The sequence below is a fragment of the Propithecus coquereli genome, unplaced genomic scaffold (assembly GCF_000956105.1).
Source record: "Propithecus coquereli isolate 6110/MARCELLA unplaced genomic scaffold, Pcoq_1.0 Scaffold299, whole genome shotgun sequence".
Lineage (NCBI taxonomy): Eukaryota > Metazoa > Chordata > Mammalia > Primates > Indriidae > Propithecus > Propithecus coquereli.
In genome coordinates, this window is record NW_012148607.1 from 3,716,796 (window position 1) to 3,739,586 (window position 22,791).

The window sequence follows — 22,791 nt, forward strand, 5'->3', positions numbered from 1 at the left end:
TTAATGGCTTACTGATGTTCTAATTGTGCCGCTGGTCAATCTGGGAGGATTATTTCGTTGCAACTTATTTTATTCTTGGGTATTTTAAATATGCTCATTTTAAAAATAAAATAAAAATATAAAAGATGAACAAAAATGTATTAACAAAAGGATTTGTTCTGTAAAATTTGGATTCAGTCAAAAGGCCCACTTAAAGACCCAGGAGGCAACACATGTGGCCTTAAGGCTGCAGGTTCCCCACCCCTGGTCTGGAGGTAGTGAGAAGTGGTTGGATCTGAAGATATTTAAGGTAAAGTCGGTAGGGTTTGCTGATGATTAGATTTCACTGTCAAAGAAATGATGCTAAGGTATTTGACCTGAGCAACCGGAAGGATGGAGTTGCCATTTACTGGAGCAGGAAAGATTCTGGGAGGGGGCGGGTGTGAATCTGAGTTAGGTTCTGGACATGTTAAGTGTGAGATACCTAATACACATCCAAGTGAAGAAGCCAATTGGATAGATGAGTCTGGAGTGTGGGGAAAGGGCTGGGCATGATATAAACTTAGGAGTTATCTGCATATAGATGACATTTAAAGCCATGATACTGGATGAGATTATCTAAGTGACTGTTGTGGGGAACAGGTAACAGAAAGTACCTAGTATGGCACTGGGCACATGGTAGGAGCTCATTAAATGCTTTCCCCTTGTAGCCAGGGGAACTTGGGCATTAGTAAACTCACCTCCAGGTGTACTGAGACTGCCCCATGTCTACACACCTTTCACAACTGGCCTGGTCTTCACTAGGCTCTGGGGATTAAGTTGTTTGAGTTTTCATCTCTTTGTGTCTTCACATGCACTCCCTTATGAAACCAGACTGAGTGTTAAGAGTCCCCATGCTCTCACCCACATGGTGACTATAAAACACCACATTGTGGCAGCCTGTAGACAGGAGCTTTCCCAGAGCACTTTCTCTGTAGGCGCTTTCCCTACTCACACCCAGCTGAAATAGATGAAACTTCCATTTAATTAAATCCATTCCCAGAAGGCTCACATTAGCTCAGCAAACACATATCTGGACTCCAGGATCTGGCTCCTCCAAGGCATCCAGATGGCTTTTCTCTCCCCTGGACTAATGGGCACATTCCCGGCTCATGGTGCCATATTCCTCATAACTGAGATTGAGATTTCCTTAGGGTTCTGTCTGGAATGCTCTGCCTCCAGATACGAATAGGGATAACTGCCTTTCTTCCTTCGAGTCTTTGCTCAAATATCACCTTTCCAGTGAGTCCTTCCCTGACTGTTCCATTTAACCTTGCAGTCTCTTCAACAGCATTCCCTATTTTCTTCCACGCGTTTACCACATTCCAAGATACTAAAAACTTTAATTATTTACAACAGTTTTTGTATATTGACTGTCTTGTTCACTGGTGTATCTTCAGAGCATAGAGTATTGCCTGATACACAGTCATTGCTCAAAAAATTTGCTGACTGAATGAAGAAGCAGTCACCTTAGTGTCGGGGCAGGAGCCTTTACCCCTGAGCCCTTCCCCAGCACCACTGACTTTGAACCAGAACACAGCATACCCCTTTCAGAGAGCCTGGAGCCCCTGAGACTCCAGGTGACCAGCCTTGAGTCCCTGGAGGTGTCATCCAATCAGGCTGTAGCTGTGCGCACTGAGCAGCCTGAGAGCCCAACCCAGGAAGATAGGATCATTGCTTGGGCAACCTGGAGGCCAGCAACACCCACTGACTCACCAGCCTCACATCCTAGTTATTCTGTTCACTCCCCCAATTATATCCTTGTCAGTTTTCTTATCCTCACGTCACTGCTGCTTCTTGGCCCAGTTTCCTACTTCCCTCCTTCTGCCCCTCGCTCTAGCTTTCCATTATGTTCCGTGACTCCTTGTTCCTTTATATCCTCAGGCTCTTCAGTGAATGTTCCTTTCACCTTCTACTTTCATAGAAACCTGGGTCTCTTTGGAAAACACCATTTTTACAGCCCTCTGCAAGGGAGCCTGCTCTTTCTTCATATCCCATGCACCTTGGGAACCCTGGTATCCTTTTTGTACTCCATTTATGTTTCTAAAATATGTCATTCTTATTTAAAAAAATAAACATGAAAACCTGTTCACTGCTCATGCTATCCAGCAATACCACCCCTTTACCCTCCCTAGCTGTTCTCAATCACTTCCTTCCCCTTCACCAAGACTGTAACTCACAAGACACCCTTTCTAGTCAAGCTTATATGGCTGTGCATATGGCTTAGCATTTTCAGTTAAATCCCAATTACAAAGCACACAGTTGGTGCTCAAGAAATATTTGCAAAATGAATGAGCAGAAGGCAAGCTGAGGTCCAGGTCTCCTTCCTGGGTTATATCCTTCCCAGTTTACCACCAGACAATGATGAGGGCACAGGATACGCTGAATCTCATCCTTGAGCGATTACTATTATGCCCACTTTATAGTGGGAAACCAAGACGGCGGTCAAATAACTCACTCAAGATGAGAGCTAATATGATGTGGAAGTGGGCCTCAGAGATCCACGTCTGACTCCACAGCCCACATTTGTAACCACCTTTGTAACCACCACATTTGTTTGCCTTTCTGAACAACAGATCTTGCAGTTAAAAAACAAGGTTTTGCATGTAAGTATTCTGAATAATTTTCATAGCACTGACAAGTGATTTTGTCATATAGATACAAGAAGCAGGGAATTCTCAAAGAAAATACAAACCAATATATTTATTCCAGAAAGGCATAATTAAAAGAATATAGGAAAGACAAAAAGTCCAAAACATCTATTTCTAGATTTTTGGAATATCACTGGACCTAGAGTTATTTTAAGATTATTTCTGTGGAATAGGTTTTCAAGAATAGAAAAGACTTGGGATGAGGAGACAATTCTCACACAGATATATTAATATCTGTGTTGCATTCTCAGTTAAGGGTCAGCCAACTACCACTTGTGGCCAAAGCCAACCCACCACTTGTATTTTATGTGGCCCATGAGCTAAGAATATCTTTTACATTTTTATTTTTATCAATATTTTTAATTGATATATCATAGTTGTATATATTTTTGGTCACATTTTTAATGGATGGGGAAAATCAAAAGCTGCGTATTTTATGACATAAAATTATATGAAATTAAAATTTCAGTGTCCATAAAGTTTTATTGGAATATAGACATACTCATTTGTCTATGTACTATCTGTGGATGCTTTCATGTTGCAACAGCAGTATTGAGTCATTGTGACAGAAAAAGTAAGGTCCCAAAATCCTAAAATATTTACTATCTAGCCCTTTACAGAAAAAGTTTGCTAACTCTGTTACAGATAATTTCTTCTGATTTATCTTCCAATTCACTAACTCTGTCTTTAGTTGTATCTGATCTGCTGCTAAACCCTTCTATTGAGTTATTTTTAAAATACTTTTATTTTTTAATCAACACATAATAATTGTATATATTTATAGAGGTACATAGTGATGTTCTGATATAAATATATAGTGATCAGATCAGGGTAATCAGCATATCCATCATCTCAAACATTCATCATTTCTTCGTGTTGGGAACATTCAAAATCCTCCTTCTAGCTATTTGAAACATATTATTAATTATAGTCATCCTAGAGTGGTACAGAACACTAGGACTTATTCCTCCTGCCTAGCCATAATTTTGTATCCTTTAACAAATCTCTCCCTATTCCTCCCTTTCCCCCTATCCTTCCCAGCCAATAATATCTTCTGTTCTACTCTCTACTTCTGAGATCAACTTTTTTTAGCTTTCACATATAACTGAGAACATGCAGCATTTAACTTTCTGTTCCTGGCTTATTTCACTTAACATTATGTCTTCCAGTTCCAACCAAATAGAATGATAGGATTTTCTTCTTTTTTATGGATGAACAGTATTCCATTGTGTATATATACCATATATACATTTTATCTATTTATCTGTTGTTGGACACCTAGATTGATTCCATATCTTGGCTATTGTGAATCGTGCTGCAATAAACATGGGCATGTAGATGTCCCTTTGATACACTGATTTCCTTTCCTTTGGATAAATGCCCAGGAGTGAGATTGCTAAATCACGTGGTAGTTCTATTTGTAGTTTTTTGAAAAACCTCAATACTGTTCTCCACAGTGGCTCTACTAGTGTAAATTCCCACCAATAGTGTTTAAAAGTTCCCCTTTCTCTGTATCCTCACCAGCTTTGTTTTTTTTTGACTTTTTGATAATAGCCATCCTAACTTGGGTGAGATGATACCTCATTATGGTTTTGATTTGCATTTCTCTGATGATTAGTGATGTTGAACATTTTTTCATATATTTGTTGGCCATTTGTATGTCTTCTTTTGAGAAATGTTTGTTCGTATCATTGCCCCATTTTTTAATTGGATTGTTTGTGTTTTTGCTGTTGAGATGGTTCAGTTCCTTGTATATTCTGGATATTAATCCTCTGTCAGATGAATAGTTTGCAAATATTTTCTCCCATTCTGTAGGTGTCTTTCACTCTGTTGATTGTTTCCTTTGCTGTGCAGAAGCTTTGTAGTGTAACATAATCTCATTTGTTTATTTTTGCTTTTGTTGCCTGTGCTTTTGAGGTCTTATTTATAAAATCTTTTCCCAGACCAATGTCCTGAAGCATTTCCCCTATGTTTTCTTCTAGTAGCTTTATAGTCTCAGGTCTTACATTTAGGTTTTTGACCATTTTGAATTGATTTTTGTATAGGGTGAGAGGTGGGGCTCTAGTTCATTCCATTATATATGGATATCCAGTTTTCCCAGGACCATTTATTAAAGAGACTGTCCTTTCCCCAATGAGTATTCTTGGTACCTTTGTCAGAAATAGATGGCTGTATATACATGGATCAATTCCTGGGTTCTCTATTCTGTTCCATTAGTCTATGGGTCTATTTTTATGTCAGTATCATGCTGTTTTGGTCACTACAGCCTGGTAATATATTTTGAAGTCTGATAGTGTGATACCTTCAGCTTTGCTCTTTTTGCTCAGGATTGCTTTGGCTATTCAGCATCTTTTGTGGTTCCATACAAATTTTAAGATTTTTTTTTCTAGTTCTGTGAAGAATGTCATTGGTATTCTGATAAGGATTGCACTGAATCTGTAGGCTGCTTTGGGCATTATGGTCATTTTAACAATATTAATTCTTCTGATCCATGAGCATGGGATGTCTTTCCATTTATTTGTATTCTCTTCAATTTCTTTCATCAGTGTTTTGTTGTTTTACTTGCAGAGGTCTTTCACCTCTTTAGTTAAAATTATTCCTAGGTATTTTATTATTTCTTTGTAGCTACCGTAAATGGGATTGATTGCCTTTCTGATTTCTTTTTCAGCTAGTTCGTTTGTATATAGTAATGTTACTGATTTTGTATCCTGCAACTTTACTGAATTTATTAGTCTCAAGAGTTTTTTGATAAGTCTTTAGGGTTTTCTACATATAAGATCATATTGTCTGCAAATAGGGACAATTTGCCTTCCTCCTTTTCAATTTGGATGCCTTTTATTTCTTTCTCTCATTGTATTTTTCAACTCTAGAAATTCATTGTTTTTTAAATCTGATATTTTACTTTTTATAGTTTCCTATTCTACACATATAGTTCAATCTTGTCCTTCTTTCCTTTCTTCCTTCCATCCTTCCTTCCAGACAGGGTCTCACTCTGTTGCCCAGGCTGGAGTGCAGTGGCATGACTTGTCTTTTATTTCCTTAAATACAGTATATACAATTGCTTTATACAATATGTCTGGTAATTCCAATTTCATAAATCTTTGTGGGTCCTCCTCTGTTGTTTTTTGTTTTCCATGGTTCTCACTAATGGAAGCTTGTTTCTTTGTGTGTTTAGTTATTTTTTACTGTAAACTGCTTGTTTCCTTGTAAAGTTATTTGTGAAGAATTCATATGTCTTCCTCTAGAGAGAATTTGTATTTGTTTCTGCCAGGTGCTTGGCGGCACTGCCAGTCTGGAATATCTTAAACTAAACTCATGGCTTGAGGTTCTTTAGATCACATGAGTGAAGAGAACTCTGGCAACACATATCAACAGTTTTTTTTTTTTTAATTAATTTTTTGCCCTGATCTATTCAAAACTATGGTAACCCTTCCTACAGTCCTGGCTTGGGGGTGCAGATTTAGTTCTAGTTTATCCTGATGCTGAGTCCTTTGGGGTTCCAGATTAATGTGGAAAGGATCAAAAGATGGAAAACATGGAAGAGAAGTTAACAGACTTGAAGGCTAGAAGGAAAAGGTCTAAAATGTAATCAGTTTCAGAAGAAGAATAGAGAGAGTGGGGCAGAGGCAATATTTAAGGAGATAAATGGCTGGAAATTTTCCAGAACATATGAATTCTTATGCTCAAGAAGCTAAATAAATACCAATCAAGATAAATAAAAAGAATGCCTTACATTTGTATACTTATTTATACTTTAAAGAACCCTTTTTTTTTACTCTTCATAAAACCATAGGAAATGTGTGTGTCTACATTTTTCATAAAGGAAAATAGGAATTCAGAAAGCTAAAAAGATTATGTAAGGTTATGTAATACTAAGCAGCAGAGGCAGAATTCAAATCCAGTTCTGATCCAAGTTCAGGTCCTTTCCTATACACCAGAAATAGAATACAACACAACCAGAGAAAGACTCAGTAAGGGGAGATCTGAACTTTTCTGAGGAATTGCCCCCTAAAAGTAGAATCCTTACTTTGGAAGCCTCTCTGTGGATACAGGAAGAAACCTTTCTCATATATCTGTGCTTTCTTCTGAAGACATTGGATTGGACAAGCCTCTGTAGCAAGAAGCAGGAAAATTCTAGCTTGTACCTTAGATTGCGAGTTAAATCAAATGAGGCCAAGCTAATTCACTGTGCTAAAGACCAGGTTGACTCAAATGGTTCATGGAACCGGCTTGGTACTAAACAGAAAGGTACACAATAGCCTACTCTGCACCACCCAACTGTCAGGACAGCAGGGCAGGAGTGTCCTCCTCATGCTCCTCCTTATACCGCTGAAGACAGATTAAATACTGTAGTTAACATGTCCTAGATAACACGTCTTTTGTTCATCAATGTGATTCAACTTGGTAATTACTATATCTCTTCTGTTCTGGTGGCATTTTACTTGCTTATGGCTTACATTCGATTTGTTTTTTGCCCAGAGCACTAAATTAAGAATTTTTAAGTGTGAAGCTTGTGGCTTTTTAGCACAATCAAGCTCCATTCCCAAGATGTTAACATGTGGCTGACATCTCTCTACTAGCCTGGTAGAAAGAGCAGACTATTCTTCCCTTGTAGCTGCCTCCATGACGTATAAAAGCTGGGAGTTACAATGCCTGAACTCATAGTATGAGGCACCAGAGCCAAAAAACCAGATTCCAATAAAAGGGGCCAGATGCCAAGCTATTCAGTGGGAAAGCCAAACAGCCCCTGGTTTGATGTCTTGTATGTAGGTATGGCCATCACCATCAGAAGCAGCTGTGGACAAGGCCTGAGGCAAGAGACGAAAGAAAGGAGACGCAATTCTCATCTTTCATGATGTCTCTCTGGTACAGGTCAGGGGATACGGGTGCACAAAGATGAATAACAACAGAAAGGAGCCACAGTAGGTAGTAAGCTGGTTTGGAAGCCGCTACTGAGTACCAACCATGTGAGTGGTCCTGCACAGGGATCAAACTCTCATAGTAGATAGAGCTCCAACCCAAGGCTTGCTGGTCAAATAGGGAAGTGCAGAACCATCCTCCCATCATCCACCCATCCATCCATGAGCACCTAACAAACATATGCCAGAACTATCTAGGCACTAGAGAGACCACGAAGGCCAGAATAGGGCAGAATCCTGGAAGGATTAGATACTTCGTACTTGACAGTCCCCTACGAATTAATAATTTTGATTAAATCCTTACAACCCTGTGAAGTATGTATATTGTCTTCATCTTACAGATAAAACTGAGGCTCAGAATGGCTAAGTATCTTGTCCCAAATCACAAAGAGAATAAATGGCAATCTGGGATTTCAACCAAGCTTTGCCTGGCTTTGAGTCTATGCCCTTAATCAATTAATAATTATTATACAGTTAGTTACCGTCTAGTGAGATACTTGGTAACAAGAGGTAGAAAACTCAAAGGACGCATAGAAGAGACAACTTTGTGTGGGGAGGAAGTGGTCTTTGAGATGTCCAAGTGGTCTAGTAAGGAAAGGGACACAGACAACAAGCACATGCAAAGGTAGGGGGAAGGAGGGTTCACCTGTGGTTGGAGTGAGTGGCGTTGAAGCTGGAGAGGAAGGCAGGGACTGACATGGAAGACTGTGCATGCCACATGGCAGAGCATCTTTGAGAGGCCACTGCCTCCTGCTGTGACTCAACTGTCCTCCACCCTGTAGGAGAAGCCTTTCCAGGGGCCTCCTTGTCCCTCAAACACCTGGCAGTGGCTGCCTTCTATAATGAGCTGCCTGAGCCAGCCAAATCTAAGGCCTTACGTTTGCACTCACTATCCCATCCTCTCCAGGCCTCTGCAGACTGTAATATGCACAAAGATTCTGTAGACAGAGGCCCCAGGGACTCTCCCAAAGACCACAGGGCTGATGACAGTGGACCCTTCAGAGTGAGACCCCAGCTTTCTCAGACCTCTCTACCAGAGCCAAGGCACCTTCTCATGCTACTCACAGTTTAGAGTCCAGATTCAGGAGGAAGCCCAACCGATCATACTCTGAAAAAGAAAAGCAGAAAATGTCACAGAAGTCAAGCCACTGCTGACACTAGCAGATTGCATCCCCAGACCTAGACCACAGACACAGACAGCCCTCAGAAAAGAATGTGATTCAACTGCTTCACAGAATAGAAATACACAAATACACAAAGCATACAATGCTAGTGGAATACCTGTTTTGTGAAGGACCAGGTTCAACACCAGGTATTTCCCAGGCATTCTAGGCTAATCAGTCCAATGTTATGTAGCGGCCTTCCTGCATAGATATGGTACTTAAAACTGAAATTCGTAAACCATGAAACTGGACCCTGCAGAAGTAAGAGAGTCAGAAGCACTCTCTGCTTCCTCTAAGCTCTAAGAACGATATTTGCTGAATCAGCCATGTTAACTATGGGGTGAAGATGTGGCAGACAAGGGGTCCTCAAGTCCACAGCAACAATTCTCTTCATGGTAATCATGAACAATCAACAGATTGGATTATATAGAGAATAGGAAGTTTAAAATAAAATTTAAAAACTGGTAAGATGTTTGCAACAAATGATTAGGCAATACTACTTTAAGTTCTTTATATGTCACCTCATTCCAAAATGAGGTTGATGCAGTCCTACAAAATTGTATGGAGTATAAGATTTCAAAAAGGGAGGAATCTGGGGCCCAAAGGGGAAATAAGCATAGGAAAAAAAACAAAATGCAGCTGGGGTAAGAGGAACACCAACCATGAACATTCTAAGGCCCCGTGTGTTTCCTGGAGGAGGATTACAGAGCTGTCCCCAGGATTTGTCTATCCATAGCAAAAACTAAGTGCAAAGCACTGATTTCACGGTTCACAGTATCTACAAAATAAACAGGAGAATCACAGCTATTCTTGGTACTAAGACTTGAAGGAATCTTGTGTCCTCAAAAATATTTGCATAAGGAAAATGACAGGAAATGTCAAGGAACTGTTTCTTATAGCTGTGCTCAATATGGCAAAGTGAGTGTGTGTGTGTGTGTGTGTGTGTGTGTGTGTGTGTGTCTATGCCAAAATAATGTGGCCTACGAATGCAGTTCTCAGCTGGCCTGGCTCAATCTGAGGGCAAAACAGCGTACAAGGCCAAAACACTGGATGGAAGGGCCAGGCAGCAAGGCTTTCGAGGAACTCAGCCTTTAATAAGCCATCAATGGCCAAGAGAGGTGAAGTTGCACAGGCTGACAAGTACCTCACAGGACTCACTCTGAAAGGCCAATTCAGGCCAGACTCATGGCTTTCAAAATCTGCTGAGCTGCGCTGAGAGAATAAATCCTCTTCTTAAAATTGAAGATACCAACTAGGACACATAACTGAACGTAAGGCTTACCTCCCAAGAGAATACCCTTGGGCAAGTGAAAGGCTTTCCTCAGAATAATTCTGGTTTTGCTTTCAGACAAAGGGATAAGAGACCTTCTTTGATGTATCAAGAACTTTAAAAATTCAGTAAGAAAAACAAAATGGCTTACACTTAAAATAAATCTAAAAATATTATTTTCAAAAAGAGTTCATTTCAGAGTTTAATACTCTGTCAACAATCGTATTTTGTCATTCCATGAAAAGGAAACCTCATCAACTTGCCAAATACCTGTCACTTTTTCCCTGTGTGATGACAACCGTGGGGCAACTCTCATGCTACTGCTCCTCGCACCTGAGCTGAGATTCCTTTAGACAGTGAATCCACACTTTGTGGGATTCTTTCAGAGAGGCCAGAGAATGTTTTTACCCTTGTTGCAAACTCAAATGTCAGGGGCCAAACAAGAACATAACCCAAATGAGGGAAGTGGGAGGATACAATGTCCTTTTGCAGTAGCTCACATCACTTATTTTAGTTGTATTAAAAAATAAATCCTGGCCAGGTGTGGTGGCTCACACCTATAATCCCAGCACTCTGGAAGGCCAAGGTAGGAGGATCACTTGAGGCCAGGAATTTAGGACCAACCTCAGCAACATAGCAAGACCCTGTTTCTACAAAAAATAAAATTAGTGTGGTGGCATGCACCTGTAGTCTCAGCTACTTGGGAGGCTGAAGTAGGAGGATTGCTAAAGCCCAGGAGTTGGTGGTTATAGTGAGCTATGATTATGCTACTGCATTCCAGCCTGAGCAACAGAGCAAGAGCCTGTCTCTCTTAAAAAAAAAAAAAAAAAAGCCACAAATCTTGTTAAAATGTCTTTTTTTCAATTCATTGTCCCCCCCTCATATTTTCTGTATAATAAAAATAATTGGGCCAGGCGCGGTGGTTCACGCCTGTAATCCTAGCTCTCTGGGAGGCCGAGGCAGGCAGATTGTTTGAGCTCAGGAGTTCGAAACCAGCCTGAGCAAGAGCGAGACCCTGTCTCTACTAAAAATAGAAAGAAATTAATCGGACAACTAAAAATATATAGAAAAAATTAGCCAGGCATGGTGGCGCATGCCTGTAGTCCCAGCTACTCAGGAGGCTGAGGCAGGAGGATTGCTTGAGCCCAGGAGTTTGAGGTTGCTATGAGCTAGGATGACGTCATGGCACTCTAGCCCAGGCAACACAGTGAGACCCTGTCTCAAAAAAAAAAAAAAAAAAAAATTGTATGTATGGTTTATTTTCCAATGACATCTTATATTTTGTTTTATATACACAAATTGCACATTAAGCATATAAAAACACTTTTCATTTCTAAAGAAATTTTGTCCCTTCCGTGACTCTCTTGGCCTGTTGTTTTCTCTCTTTTAGTAAGAGACATGAGTACCAGAAATAGTTCACTTTATTCTTTATTTTATTTTATTTTTAGAGACAGAGTCTCCCTCTGTTGCCCAGGCTAGAGCATGATCATAGCTCACTGCAACTTCGAATTCCTGGGCTTAACTGATTCTCCTACCTCAGCCTCCTAAATAGCTGTGCTTATGGGTGCACACCACTGCACCAGCTAATTTTTCTTATTTTTTGCAGAGATGGGGTGTTGTTATGTTTCTCAGGCTAGTCTTGAACTCCTGGCCTCAAGTGATCCTCCCACCTTAGACTCCCAAAGTGCTGGGATTATAGGCATGAGCCACCACCCCCAGCCTTTATTCTTTAACTTAGGAAAAGGTAACTGTGTGAGCCCACTGATGACAAATGGCAACAGGCGCTTGGCTCGTTGGAGCCCAGAGGGGACAGAGTCCACCTACAGGGCGCATGCCAGCCAAGGTGCAGCATCTACAGCTCTAGCTCACTGTGCCAGGCAGCAGTGCAGGCCTGTGTCAGCAGATCTTCTGATTTTTTTTTCAAGCCAGGAATCTGGATTATTTTAGGTGAAATTTCTCAGTTTCTAAATATCGGCAGTGGATTCAAGAAAAATCTAAAAATTATGTGAATCATCCAAAATATGCCTATGGGCAGGATGCAGCCTGCAGGCTAAACGCTTGTAAACTGTCCTAGACTGACAGCTCATGAGGGCCGTGGCTGCACACAGCAGATACTCAGTGAATATTTGTTGACTGTTACTATCAGCATTATTTGGTCATAACAGTCATAAATTCAAATCAAATTAGTATAACAGGATGCTAAAAAGAAAGTTTCAGCTAAGCCTCTAAGGTGATACATTTCAGACACCAAAGTTAGGTGCTAGACTAAGATGCAGACTTTCAAAGGAAATATCTGAAAACTTGTCACATAATTCTAACGGTCCTCTAAAGTAACCAGTTGTTAGAGATGATGGGAGAAAGAATATAAAAAATTCCTTTGGGGAAAGCTGTGTTATGAACCCCGCCTCCCTTAAAGGGCAGGATGAGTACTTGTCTCTCACCCAGCCTGGGGAACACAGTGGGCTCCCACCCGAGTCTTAAGGACACGAGGTGGGCTGGCTGGCTGCAGGAGACAGCAGCCCAGGGACCGGCCTGCACTCCAGAATCTGCGGTGGGAGAGGGTGCGTGAGGGAGCTGGTGTGGTTGTTTTAGGTCCTTTCTGCAGGGCTGATGGGCCCTGAGCCAACAACAGAAGCAGGGGCAGCCGCCGGGATTCCCAGGAGCTGCAGAAGGAGTAAGTGGCAAGGCTGAGGTGGGGGCATTACCTACATCAGGGGAACTGCAGAGGAGGGGTCCCCCAAAACCCACAAGAGCACCCCCAGAATCAGCTTGAAACACTTGCCAGGTCCAGAGGGTGCAAACACTAGCCTAGGTGTTTTCTGCTCACATTCTCTTTCTCCACAGCAGGCGCGGAAGGTCAGAAGCAGCCGCCAGCGACTGGGGAGGAGGAGGAGGAGGGGAAGGATGAAGGAGGCCTGCCCTTCCCTGATCAGGCACCTGCTGGTCCACAGCCCTGATGCAGGGAGGAGAAGTCACTGCAGCTTTGTATGAACTGAAAGCTGTGACTGCTACATAAGGCAGGACACTCTAAGTTTTGGAATTGGCGACTCAGTGTGACCATGGGATTTTTATTATCTCAGAGGTATTAAAAACATGAAAACATTTTAAGGGAACAGTGGGAGATAAAATAAAGGTGTCTATGATTATCCCTCAATGTTAGTACAACATACTGGTTGCACTAACTTAGGCAACTAGGGCAATTTAATGGTTCATATAACCAAACTGCGGGAAGGGCCAGAGTGTGGAGGGCTTCAGGGATGACCAAAAATGACTGGCATGTCATTGGACATCCCTCGTTGGCTTTACTCTCCCCTGAGCTTTCTTCACAAGGGAGGCAGCATGGCCGCTGGCAACTTCTGGGCACATGCCTTCAGCTTTGCCACTAAAAAGGGACTGCGATCTGCCTCTCTGCTCCTGATGGCAAAACTCCTGGGGAAGGGCTAGGGTTGGCGGAGCTTGCATCTAATCACAGGGATCGAGGAGATGGGGCTTGTGAAAATGACGAGTCCCTCGTGACACACATTTACCAGAAGGAGGAATGCGCTGCCCTGAACAAACAAAGGCCCCTTGAGAACAGTAGGAGTAACCTTTGGAAAATTTAGAGCTAAATCTCCCAGATATAACCAGTTAAAAGAGGCCATGGACCTTATTTCTCTCATCCTTATTCCTCTGTGGGTGTTCTTTCCTGACCAACCTCCTACTGAAATCCTTCTCAAAATGCCCTCTGGACTCCCCATTCCCACCACCTGGCTCACCTCCCTCTGCCCCCTGCCAGAACTGCAGCCTGGCTGTGCCTTGAGACTTTGCTTTTCCTCCCCTTCGCCGAGTACCTATGGGTGGTGAGAAGGGAGTGCTTACAATGTGCTGTGTTGTGGTTTCCACCATCTTTCCTGTGTTTGGGGTTCATGGGGATTCTTGGATTTTAATCAAATTTGAAAAAAATTTGGCAATTATTTCTTCAAATATTTTTCTGCCCTATTCTCTCTTTTGGGGGATCCAATTACACACGTATTAGGCTATTTGGAGTCCCACAGCTCATTGATGTTCTGTTTATTTTTTTTCCTGGTAATTTCCATTGTGCATTTCATTTTGGATAGTTTCTATTGATTCATCTTCTAGTTCACTACTCTTTTCTTCTATAGTATCTAATTTGCTGATTATCTACCCGGTACATTTTTCATCCCAGACTTGTATTTTTTCATGTCTAGTTTTTTTTTAATATCTTCCATGCCTTTCCTTAATATCCTCATGCTTTCCTCTACCTTCTTGAACATATGTAATATGTAATATGTTGTAACATCCCTGTCTACTACCATTTGTGTCATCTCTAGGCCTGTTTCCACTGATTGGTTTTTCTCATTATAGGTTGTATTTTCATGCTTTTCTGAATTGCCTAGTAATTTTTGATTGGTTGCCAGCCATATGAATTTTACCTTTTTGGGAACAGGATATTTGTACATTCCTTAATCATTTTTGAAGTGCAATTAAATTACTTGAAAACAGTTTGATCCTTTCAAGGCTTGCTTTTAAGCTTTGTAAGGTTAAGGTTAAAGGCAAGAATGAACTTCAGCCTGATTTTGCACCATTACTAATTTTGCCCCACTGATATGGCAATACCTTTCTGAATATATATGTGATGCTCATGTATTATGACGTTTTTTCACAATTCCCAACCCTATGTGAACTTTACGGATTATTCTGCTTGCCCCTTTCCAGTGGTTCTTTCCCCAGTTTCTGGTAGTTTTCCCATCCACATGCACTCAACAGCTAAGAAGTCCAAGGCAACCTTTGACAGATCCCCAGAGCACTCTCTGTGTACAGCTCTCTCCTCTCTGGTAATCTGCCTATGAATTCTAGCTGCCTTGGCCTCCTCAAATTCTCAACTGTTTCCTCAACTTAAAAAGAGTCTTGGGTTCTGTTTGGATTCTCCTTCCCTGTGCTGTGGCCTGGAAACTCTCTCCAGATAGTTAGCTTGGCAATTATAGGGCTAACCTTATTTGGTGCCCTTCTTTCAGAGATCAGTGTCCTGTGCTAGCTATTGTTCAATGTATGAGAAAACTTTTTTCATATGTTTTTCAGTCATTTCTCCTTCTTTCTTTAGTTTTCCTTATTCAGTCTAGACTTCATCTTACTCAACACTCAGTTAAGCCTATCCCAATCATCTTTCCACTGCACCCAAACCAAATCTCTCATTCCTGACCAACCCTCCCTCCTGAGCTCCCCATTTGCATGGCCAGCTGCCTCCTAAACATTTCCACTCAGTGTCCTATAGGCACTTAAAACTCAAGATGCCCCACACAGAGTTCATCTTCATTATGTTCACACACACCCAGAACCCGGTTCTCTTCCTGTATTTCCTGTCTTAATGAATGGCACCGCTATCTACCCAGATGCCTAAACTTGAAACCTGAGAGAACTCCTCGATTCCTGCTTCTCTCTTACTTCGTTCAATTAATTACCACGTCCTTTTCATTCCATCTCCTCAGTGGATCTCAGATCCACTTATTTTTCTCCATTACTACCATCCTTGACCAGGCCAGCTTCGCCTCTCACCTGGATTACCACAACAGCCTCCCGTTATAGCCAGGTCTCCCCGCTCCCGTCTTGTCCCTTTCAAACGATATGTAACCAGAGCTACCTTTCGATAAGAGAAATATGGTCATGTCACAACCCTGCTTATAACCTTTGAACGGACTCTATTGTTCTCAGAATAAACTCCAATCTCTTGGTTTACAAGATCCTTTGTGATCTTGCCTACAGCAACCGTTCCAACTTCATTTTTTGATCCTGACATCGTCCCCTCCTCGCCCCTGCCACACGCTATGCTCCAGTCATACTGGAACTATTTTGTCTTCCTCCAGAGTATCATTACCATCTCCTGGCCTTTGTATATATTTCTCCCTTCATTTAAAATATTTTTCCAACCCCTTTTCACATTGGTTATTTCCTATACATTGTTCCCAAATGACAGTCACCTCTAACTCAAAATGCTACAAATCAGACTTTATCTTCACTCTGTCCCCAGCCTTGGTTTCTTTCCTTCTTTCTTTTTTTTCTTTTTTTTTTTTATAATGGCATTATCATCCACTTCTCCAAGAAAGAAATTTTTGGTGTATCCTATGTTTCTCATTTCCAAGTACAGACCCTCTTCCTCATTACTTTTGCTTGAGTCTTTGCTGTTGCTTAGACCACGTGGCAAGACCTATCTGTCTTCTCAGCCTAGTCTTCTGCCATTCCTTTCTAGGTAGTCTTTATGTCAGAGAGCTGTTGCAGATGTTATTTCCTCTATAATGGCCTCACTCACCTTGCTAACTTAGTGAACACTCACTCACCCTTCAAGATACAGCCACCACCAAAGCTCAATTTATAGATATTCTTGCAGTGCAACAAGGAAATTCATGATTTGGCCTTTGCCTACCTTCCCAGCCCTATCTTGCACTATCTTTTCCCTTGTGCTCTGTGCTCTGGCTATTTTGGCCTTCTTTCAGTTTCTTGAATAAGCCACCTCTTTGTTTGATTAATTCCTGCTCATTCTTTAGACCCTAGTTCAAAGGCCCCCTCTAATAAGAGCGTCCCTTCCCCTTCCTGTCTAGATCGTGCCCCTCACCTGCTCCTGTGACACAGTGTACTTTCCCCTCACAGAACTTATTCCAGTTAGTAATCACACATTTATTAGACTATTTGGTGCCTCTCCTTTGCTAGTCTGGAAGTTCCACCAAGGGTTTTCTGGTCTTCCTCACAGCTGCATCACCTAACACATGTTGAGTGCATGTTGAATGAACAACACCTTCTCTGATCTAACCTGTTAGCTTAAGTGCCACTTTATCTGTCCTCTCCACCAAACTTACAGAAGTTACTTATGAGCCTGCAGTGCACATCTGTCACTTGTACTTTTAGAAACAAGCCTCTTGGGTTTCCTACAGGGAACTGCTCTTCTCCCATTGCAGGCAAGTGGTGGCCCTGCCAGTGGGATCTGTGTCCACAGTGTAGGCACTTGACAAAAGCTAGGCTGGCTGGACTCTATCTCCCTTAAGCGGAGTGACATCAGGGAGAAAAACAGTATGCTAAAGAACGGAGCCACTTATTCCTGCAATCTAGATTCCTAGAGCTGCCCTTTATGTTCTTTCTGAGGACTGGATGTTTGGCTTTTAATCTAATTCTGTGGGTACCCATGTTCTTCTGGTAAATTCCTTTTTTTAAAAAAAAGTTAACCCAAGTCAGTTTCTGTTGCTTACAATTAAACAATCCAAACATACATATTGGAGTCCTCCTAAGAGTCTCTGGCTCGCCTCTGTATCATTGGCACCTAATATAGGGTCTGGCACAGAGTTGGTCTTCCACACATGCATGAATGAATGGAAGAATGAATGGAGTGACCAAATGACCAACGGAGCCTAATGAGTGGCTCTGAGACCTGGATCCTTTGTCTTCCTTCAGCCCTTGCAGCGAGGGGGCAATGTTGGTGGTGGCGGCAATGGCAGTAGCCACCTCTCCCACTCACTAGCCTGTCTCTGACAGCAGTGCTGCCCTTGCTCTGGCCATTCCTGGCTCCCAGCCCATCTGATGACACTGTAGTCACCTGCCCATAGAAAGACTCCCCTGGCTCTTCTTAGGCACAACTGTCTGCTGCTCTGTTTATTTAATGTCCCTCACATCCCCTACTTCAGTTCCTTTTTGAGAACTCCCAATCTGTCAAAGTAATTCCCTCCCATCATTTATAAGGCCTGAAATGTAGCCTTCTTTACAAAGATTTCCTGAGCTTCCTGAGCCACTGGTGACTGCCCCATCACCATCCCAACCAAGGATCTTAACTGGTAAGTGCTTTACTCTCAGCCCCAGCCACATGTTCATGTTACTGATGGTCTAATCTGTGTGTGGCTCCTTACAGAGTTCCCTGACTAGCATGAAAGCTTAAGCATAATCTTTAGGAAGTGCAAACCAGAAAAGAAAGCAACCAGGAAGGCAGAGGCAGGGACAATTCACCTCTGGGGAGGCTAGCAGGGAAGTCCGGGTCTCACCAGCAGTTCACTGATCCCAGATCTGTACTAAGAACAGAAGACTAAGAATCCCAAGTCAGCCAGGCACAACAGCATGGACATTCATATCCAGCTCTCCCAGCACCTGAAGATACTCCCCTGCCAGGTATCAAAGCAGCAAGCCAGCAGCTGTGTAGTGAAGGAGACATGTTTAGTCTGGTGGCTTAAGCTGCCTGCCTCAGCCAGGCTGGAAAGCCCAGGATTACAAAAAGCAGTGACCAAGGAACACTTGTGTATTCTCTGCCCAGATCCAGGTGGGAGTGACACAGCTGATGCAAATCTTTGCCCTTCTCCTCCTGCACCTGCACCAAGTCAGAGCTGTGAAAGCATAAAGTGCTTTTTCAGATGTCTTTGAAATTAACCATTAACTCTTCCATTGCCACTTCGAAGGGATAAGTCAGTGTTCTTAGCTACAGCAAAAGATTTATATAAATTGTCGGAAGAAAAATGAAGAGCTCATATAAACTCCTAGAAGGTTCAGAAACTGCACATAAACAAAAGGAGTATCAAAGTGCATATGCACCATATAACAAAACCTCCCCATAAAGTAAAATGAACAGAATTGCAAGGAGAAACACACAATAGGTCTACTATCATCATAATAGGAAACACAACACTGAAAAATCAGGCTCACAAAATCAGTGAGAATTCAGAAGATTTGAAAAGAACAATTACTAAATTAGGACTAACTGACATACAGAGAACTCTGCATCCAACAAATGGAGAATGCACATTCCTTGCAAGCATGGCGGGAACATTTATCAAAATTGACCACTAGTCAGGCCATAACATAGGGCCAACCCCCCACCCTAGTTTAATTTAAAATTTAAAGTATTGGTAAGTTATCAAGTAGAAACATGTTTCCCAAAATTCTAATTTTTACTTGAATGCTCACATTTTATCACTGGCAACAAAATACTGTCAGTCACTTCTCCTGAAGTGATATGCTCACTTTCATTATTGAGGAAATATCTGCCAAATTCCAAAGTATGACAAACCATAGTTTGTCTGTCAGTTGTTCTTTCAAGTAAAAATGGTGTTCCATGAAAAATGTAGCTAGTTCAGCTGGCAACACAAGTGCTTTTCCTAAAGACAACCACTGTACTTTGGTACACGACAGTGTGTCTTATGCATAGGTCCACAGAGAATATTAAAAAGATGTGTACTTGAGGGATGAAAGCAAATAAATTTAATAATCGTTACTGCTTCATGAAGGATATTTTAAGTAAAACTGATCTTTTTTAAAACTGTGTATGGCCATGAAGAATGCAACAATTGCCTACTAGCATAGTTTAGTGCTGCTGCCTTCATTCATGCTAATGCACTGAAGTTCTACCCACTCCTGTTTTTGAATTATCAGTGAAAAAAGGCAAGGAAAATTTTGGTAGTATTATGAAAATAGCTGTGACCTCACAGACTCCCTGAAATGATCCTGGGGAACCTCCCCAGGGGTCCACAGACCACACTTTGCAAACTGTGATTCTAAAGCTCAAGTTTCTCTTTTAACTTCTGTTTCAGGAAGAGACTGACTCTCCATCTCAAAAAGAGGCCTAGTTCTCACTACGGTTATAGCAATGCCTCTAGCATATAATAACTATAGCATTCCTACTCGAGGGGCGCAAACTCATGGCAGGGTCAGGAAAGAAGGCATTTCCTCGCCTTGCAGATAGACCTGATCTGCAATCAGTTCTCATCTCATGGGTCTCGGGGACATCAAAGCTTCCCAAATGTGTTCTGGTATGTGCCCTTGGGGTGGCTGGACAAAGCATGGGGGCCAGCTCCTCTGGCTGGGGCACCAGTGAGGGAAGTCCCTGCAAAGCAGGATCTGATGGGACACTATCTAGTCCTCAGAAGCAGGGAGCCTGAGACACCTCCTTCAGCACTCCACCACTGCCCGCGGACACAGAAGCCTATGGAGTTGCTGGAAGAGGATGTGTTCCTGGAGCTCGTGGAGCAAAGTGTTGTTCCAGAGGCTGCTGATCAGGGCCAGGTAGGCCAGGTGAGAACTCCCAGTGGGGCACAACTCTGGGTAGAGCTCAAAACACCTGTCGTCACAATGCCTTTGCATATCTGCAGCTAATGTAGCCTTTTATGGTCTCCAAGCCAGTCGCAGGGTGACTGTTCTAAGAATTCATGTACATTTTGCTTCATGCTATTTTGAAACACTTTATATAAAAAAGTGAGATTGGATTTGAAATCCATTTGTTCTATTGCAAGAAATTTCAACATTACAATTTTAATTAAAGAAAAGGAAGAGCTGTTGGATTCTTTATAATTTCAACCATTGTAAACTTGTGAATGAGTGCAAAAATAGTTTTACATTTTTTATCAGTTATTTGTGAACAAAATTTCTTTTTGACGATAACAGCTGAACATCATTAAAGTCTTGACAGGAGTTACATGAAGCCTTCCCAGGCATAAAACCTGATATAAAAATATATGAGCACCGAAACAAGCTCAAGTTTTTAATTAAAAACTTGAAAAGATTTATTTTTATGTTTTACAGCAAGTCAACATTTAATATACTTCATAATACTTTGTGTTTCATTTTGCCATCACAATTCTATAATATAAAAAAATTATAAATGTGTTCACAATGCCTATTTAGATAACTCCAAGCCCCCTCCTATTTATTGTAGTATGGCACACAAATGTTATTGCTTTCTACTGACATTCTGATGTGCAAACAGTTGGGAGCACTATGCTATGCAATGAGATTCTATTTTAGGACAAAGTGAGATGTTCTAGAAAATTCCCTAAGCCAGGTGTCCTACTATAGCCTCACCTTCAGGCTACTAAGCCCCAGAATGGAATCTCAGGGAATATAGCCACACAACATGAGCCTAAAATGCACTGGCATTTTCAGTCCTGAGTGACCCAATTCCTTTTTTCATTTTAAATAACCACCACAGATTCCCATCAGCTGTCACTGTGCTTGGCATAAAGCAGATGCTTATTAGATAACTGCTACTGATGACAACCGTGAATATTTCTCACGAGGACCAGTTTGAGGAAGATTACACAGTTTAGTATCTTATGGCATACAAATACGAACTTGGTTCTATCAGAAAATCACAATGTTTCATATTATAATTTACAAAAGCCACATAGGCAGGATAGTCCATCAAGCAAGAAAAGTCAACCCACACAAGAGAAGCAGTTCTGCCTCCAGATCTTCTTTAAAGTGGTCTTGGCTCCAATCTCTGGGCTATGATGAATTGCTAAGTGCAAAAGGCACAGCGGTAAATGGAACGCGGACCTATCTTAACCAAAATAGGTCTCTCGTTTCTTAAGAAATGACACTGTACAGTTTCCAGTGAAACATACATAATATTAATACATGCCACGGCTTGGGTGGAGAAGGAAGTTGGCACTAGTTCCAAATGGACTGCCAGACATGCTGGGTGAAGGAAAGATCGAGGGGACTACTATTTATTGAGCATCTACTGTGTATTCATGCTGCTCTCAGTACTGTCAAGTTAATCCTTACAGCCCTATGAGGTATCATCTCCATTTAGAGGAGGAAACAGAGGCTTAGAGAGGGGTAACACATGTTTAAGACCCCCAACCATTAAGTGGACTAGCTGGCTCTGACTCTGAAGCTTCTTTGCTTTACATTATTCCACACTGACTCTCAGAGGAGGCAAGAAAGCAGACCCTCATAATAGGAGAGTAGCTGCCATGAAAGCATTATATATTAGTACCTCCCACCGCCTGCCCTAGGGGCCATGCCAGGGGGCCCCGGCCATGCCACACATGAATCATGAGAGTCAGCAGAGGCCTGAGAGGGGCCGGCCAAAGTGCAAATAGCTCCCACATCATCTCGAGTCAGGGAAATAAACTGTAACATGGGATCAATTAATCAAAGACAAACTAAAATAGGAAAAGCAGTTTTATAAACTAAACACAGAAAAACCCACTGACCTAGACTAAATTAAATGGACCGGCAAAATAACTTAAAAGCTCACAAACTAAAATCCAACCCCAAATGGGCGTATTTGTTGGGGGAGGTAAGGGGCCTAGCAAGACGTTTCTGAGAACACGAGTCCCCAGCCAAGCACAGCACAGCTCTTCTCCGATGTGGGGCTATTGGAGCTGATGGAGAGTAGAACCTCCTTGGCCCTGAGTAGGAGAATCACAGGCTATAGAAGGAGCCCTGGAGGCCCCTCACCATGGATAGAAGCCCCCTCCCACTGCAGCCAGAGAGGTCACTGTACTCATTTCCCCTCTGTCCTGGGAAAATAACAGATGTCCAGGGCCAAGTACTGCAGTGAATTCAATCGTATTCGTGATATCAAGTGTGTCCAGGCCATGCCAGGCATCTTGCACTAAGCTTCAGGAGGATTATGAGGGACAGCATGTTGAAAGAGCAGCTGGTACAGGAAATGGAAAAGGAGTGGCTTGCTCTGCAGTTTTTATCTTAAACTTCCTGAAGCTTACCACCTAGTAAGGTAGATAAGGCATAAGTACTCGCTGCTATGGTCTAAATGCTGGTGTCCCCCCAAATTCCTATGTTGGAACCTAATAATCAACATGAGAGTATTAAGAGGTGGGGCCTTTAGATGGTGATTAGCTCATGCTGGCACCACTCTCATGAATGGGATTAATGCTTTTATTAAAGAGGCTTGAGGGAGCCTATTTGCCCCTTCTGCCTTGTGAGGACACACATAGCAGGTGCCACCTATGATGAATGGACCCTTTCCAAACACTGAATCTACTGATGCCTTGATCTTG

The 22,791-nt window shown here is 42.0% G+C and overlaps 1 protein-coding gene across 3 annotated transcripts in view; it reads right to left on the reverse strand.

Annotated features, from left to right (window-relative positions):
* Window positions 1-22,791, reverse strand: part of ST3GAL3 (ST3 beta-galactoside alpha-2,3-sialyltransferase 3) — a 181,960-nt gene that overhangs the window by 84,030 nt on the left and 75,139 nt on the right. For 2 of the 3 annotated variants that reach the window (XM_012648979.1, XM_012648980.1), the window contains exon 4: window positions 8,654-8,696. The exons of the other annotated variant lie outside the window; for it this stretch is intronic. In XM_012648979.1, the coding sequence (XP_012504433.1) occupies window positions 8,654-8,696 (43 nt within the window). The remainder of the gene's footprint in view (window positions 1-8,653; window positions 8,697-22,791) is intronic. 3 annotated transcript variants of the gene reach the window in all.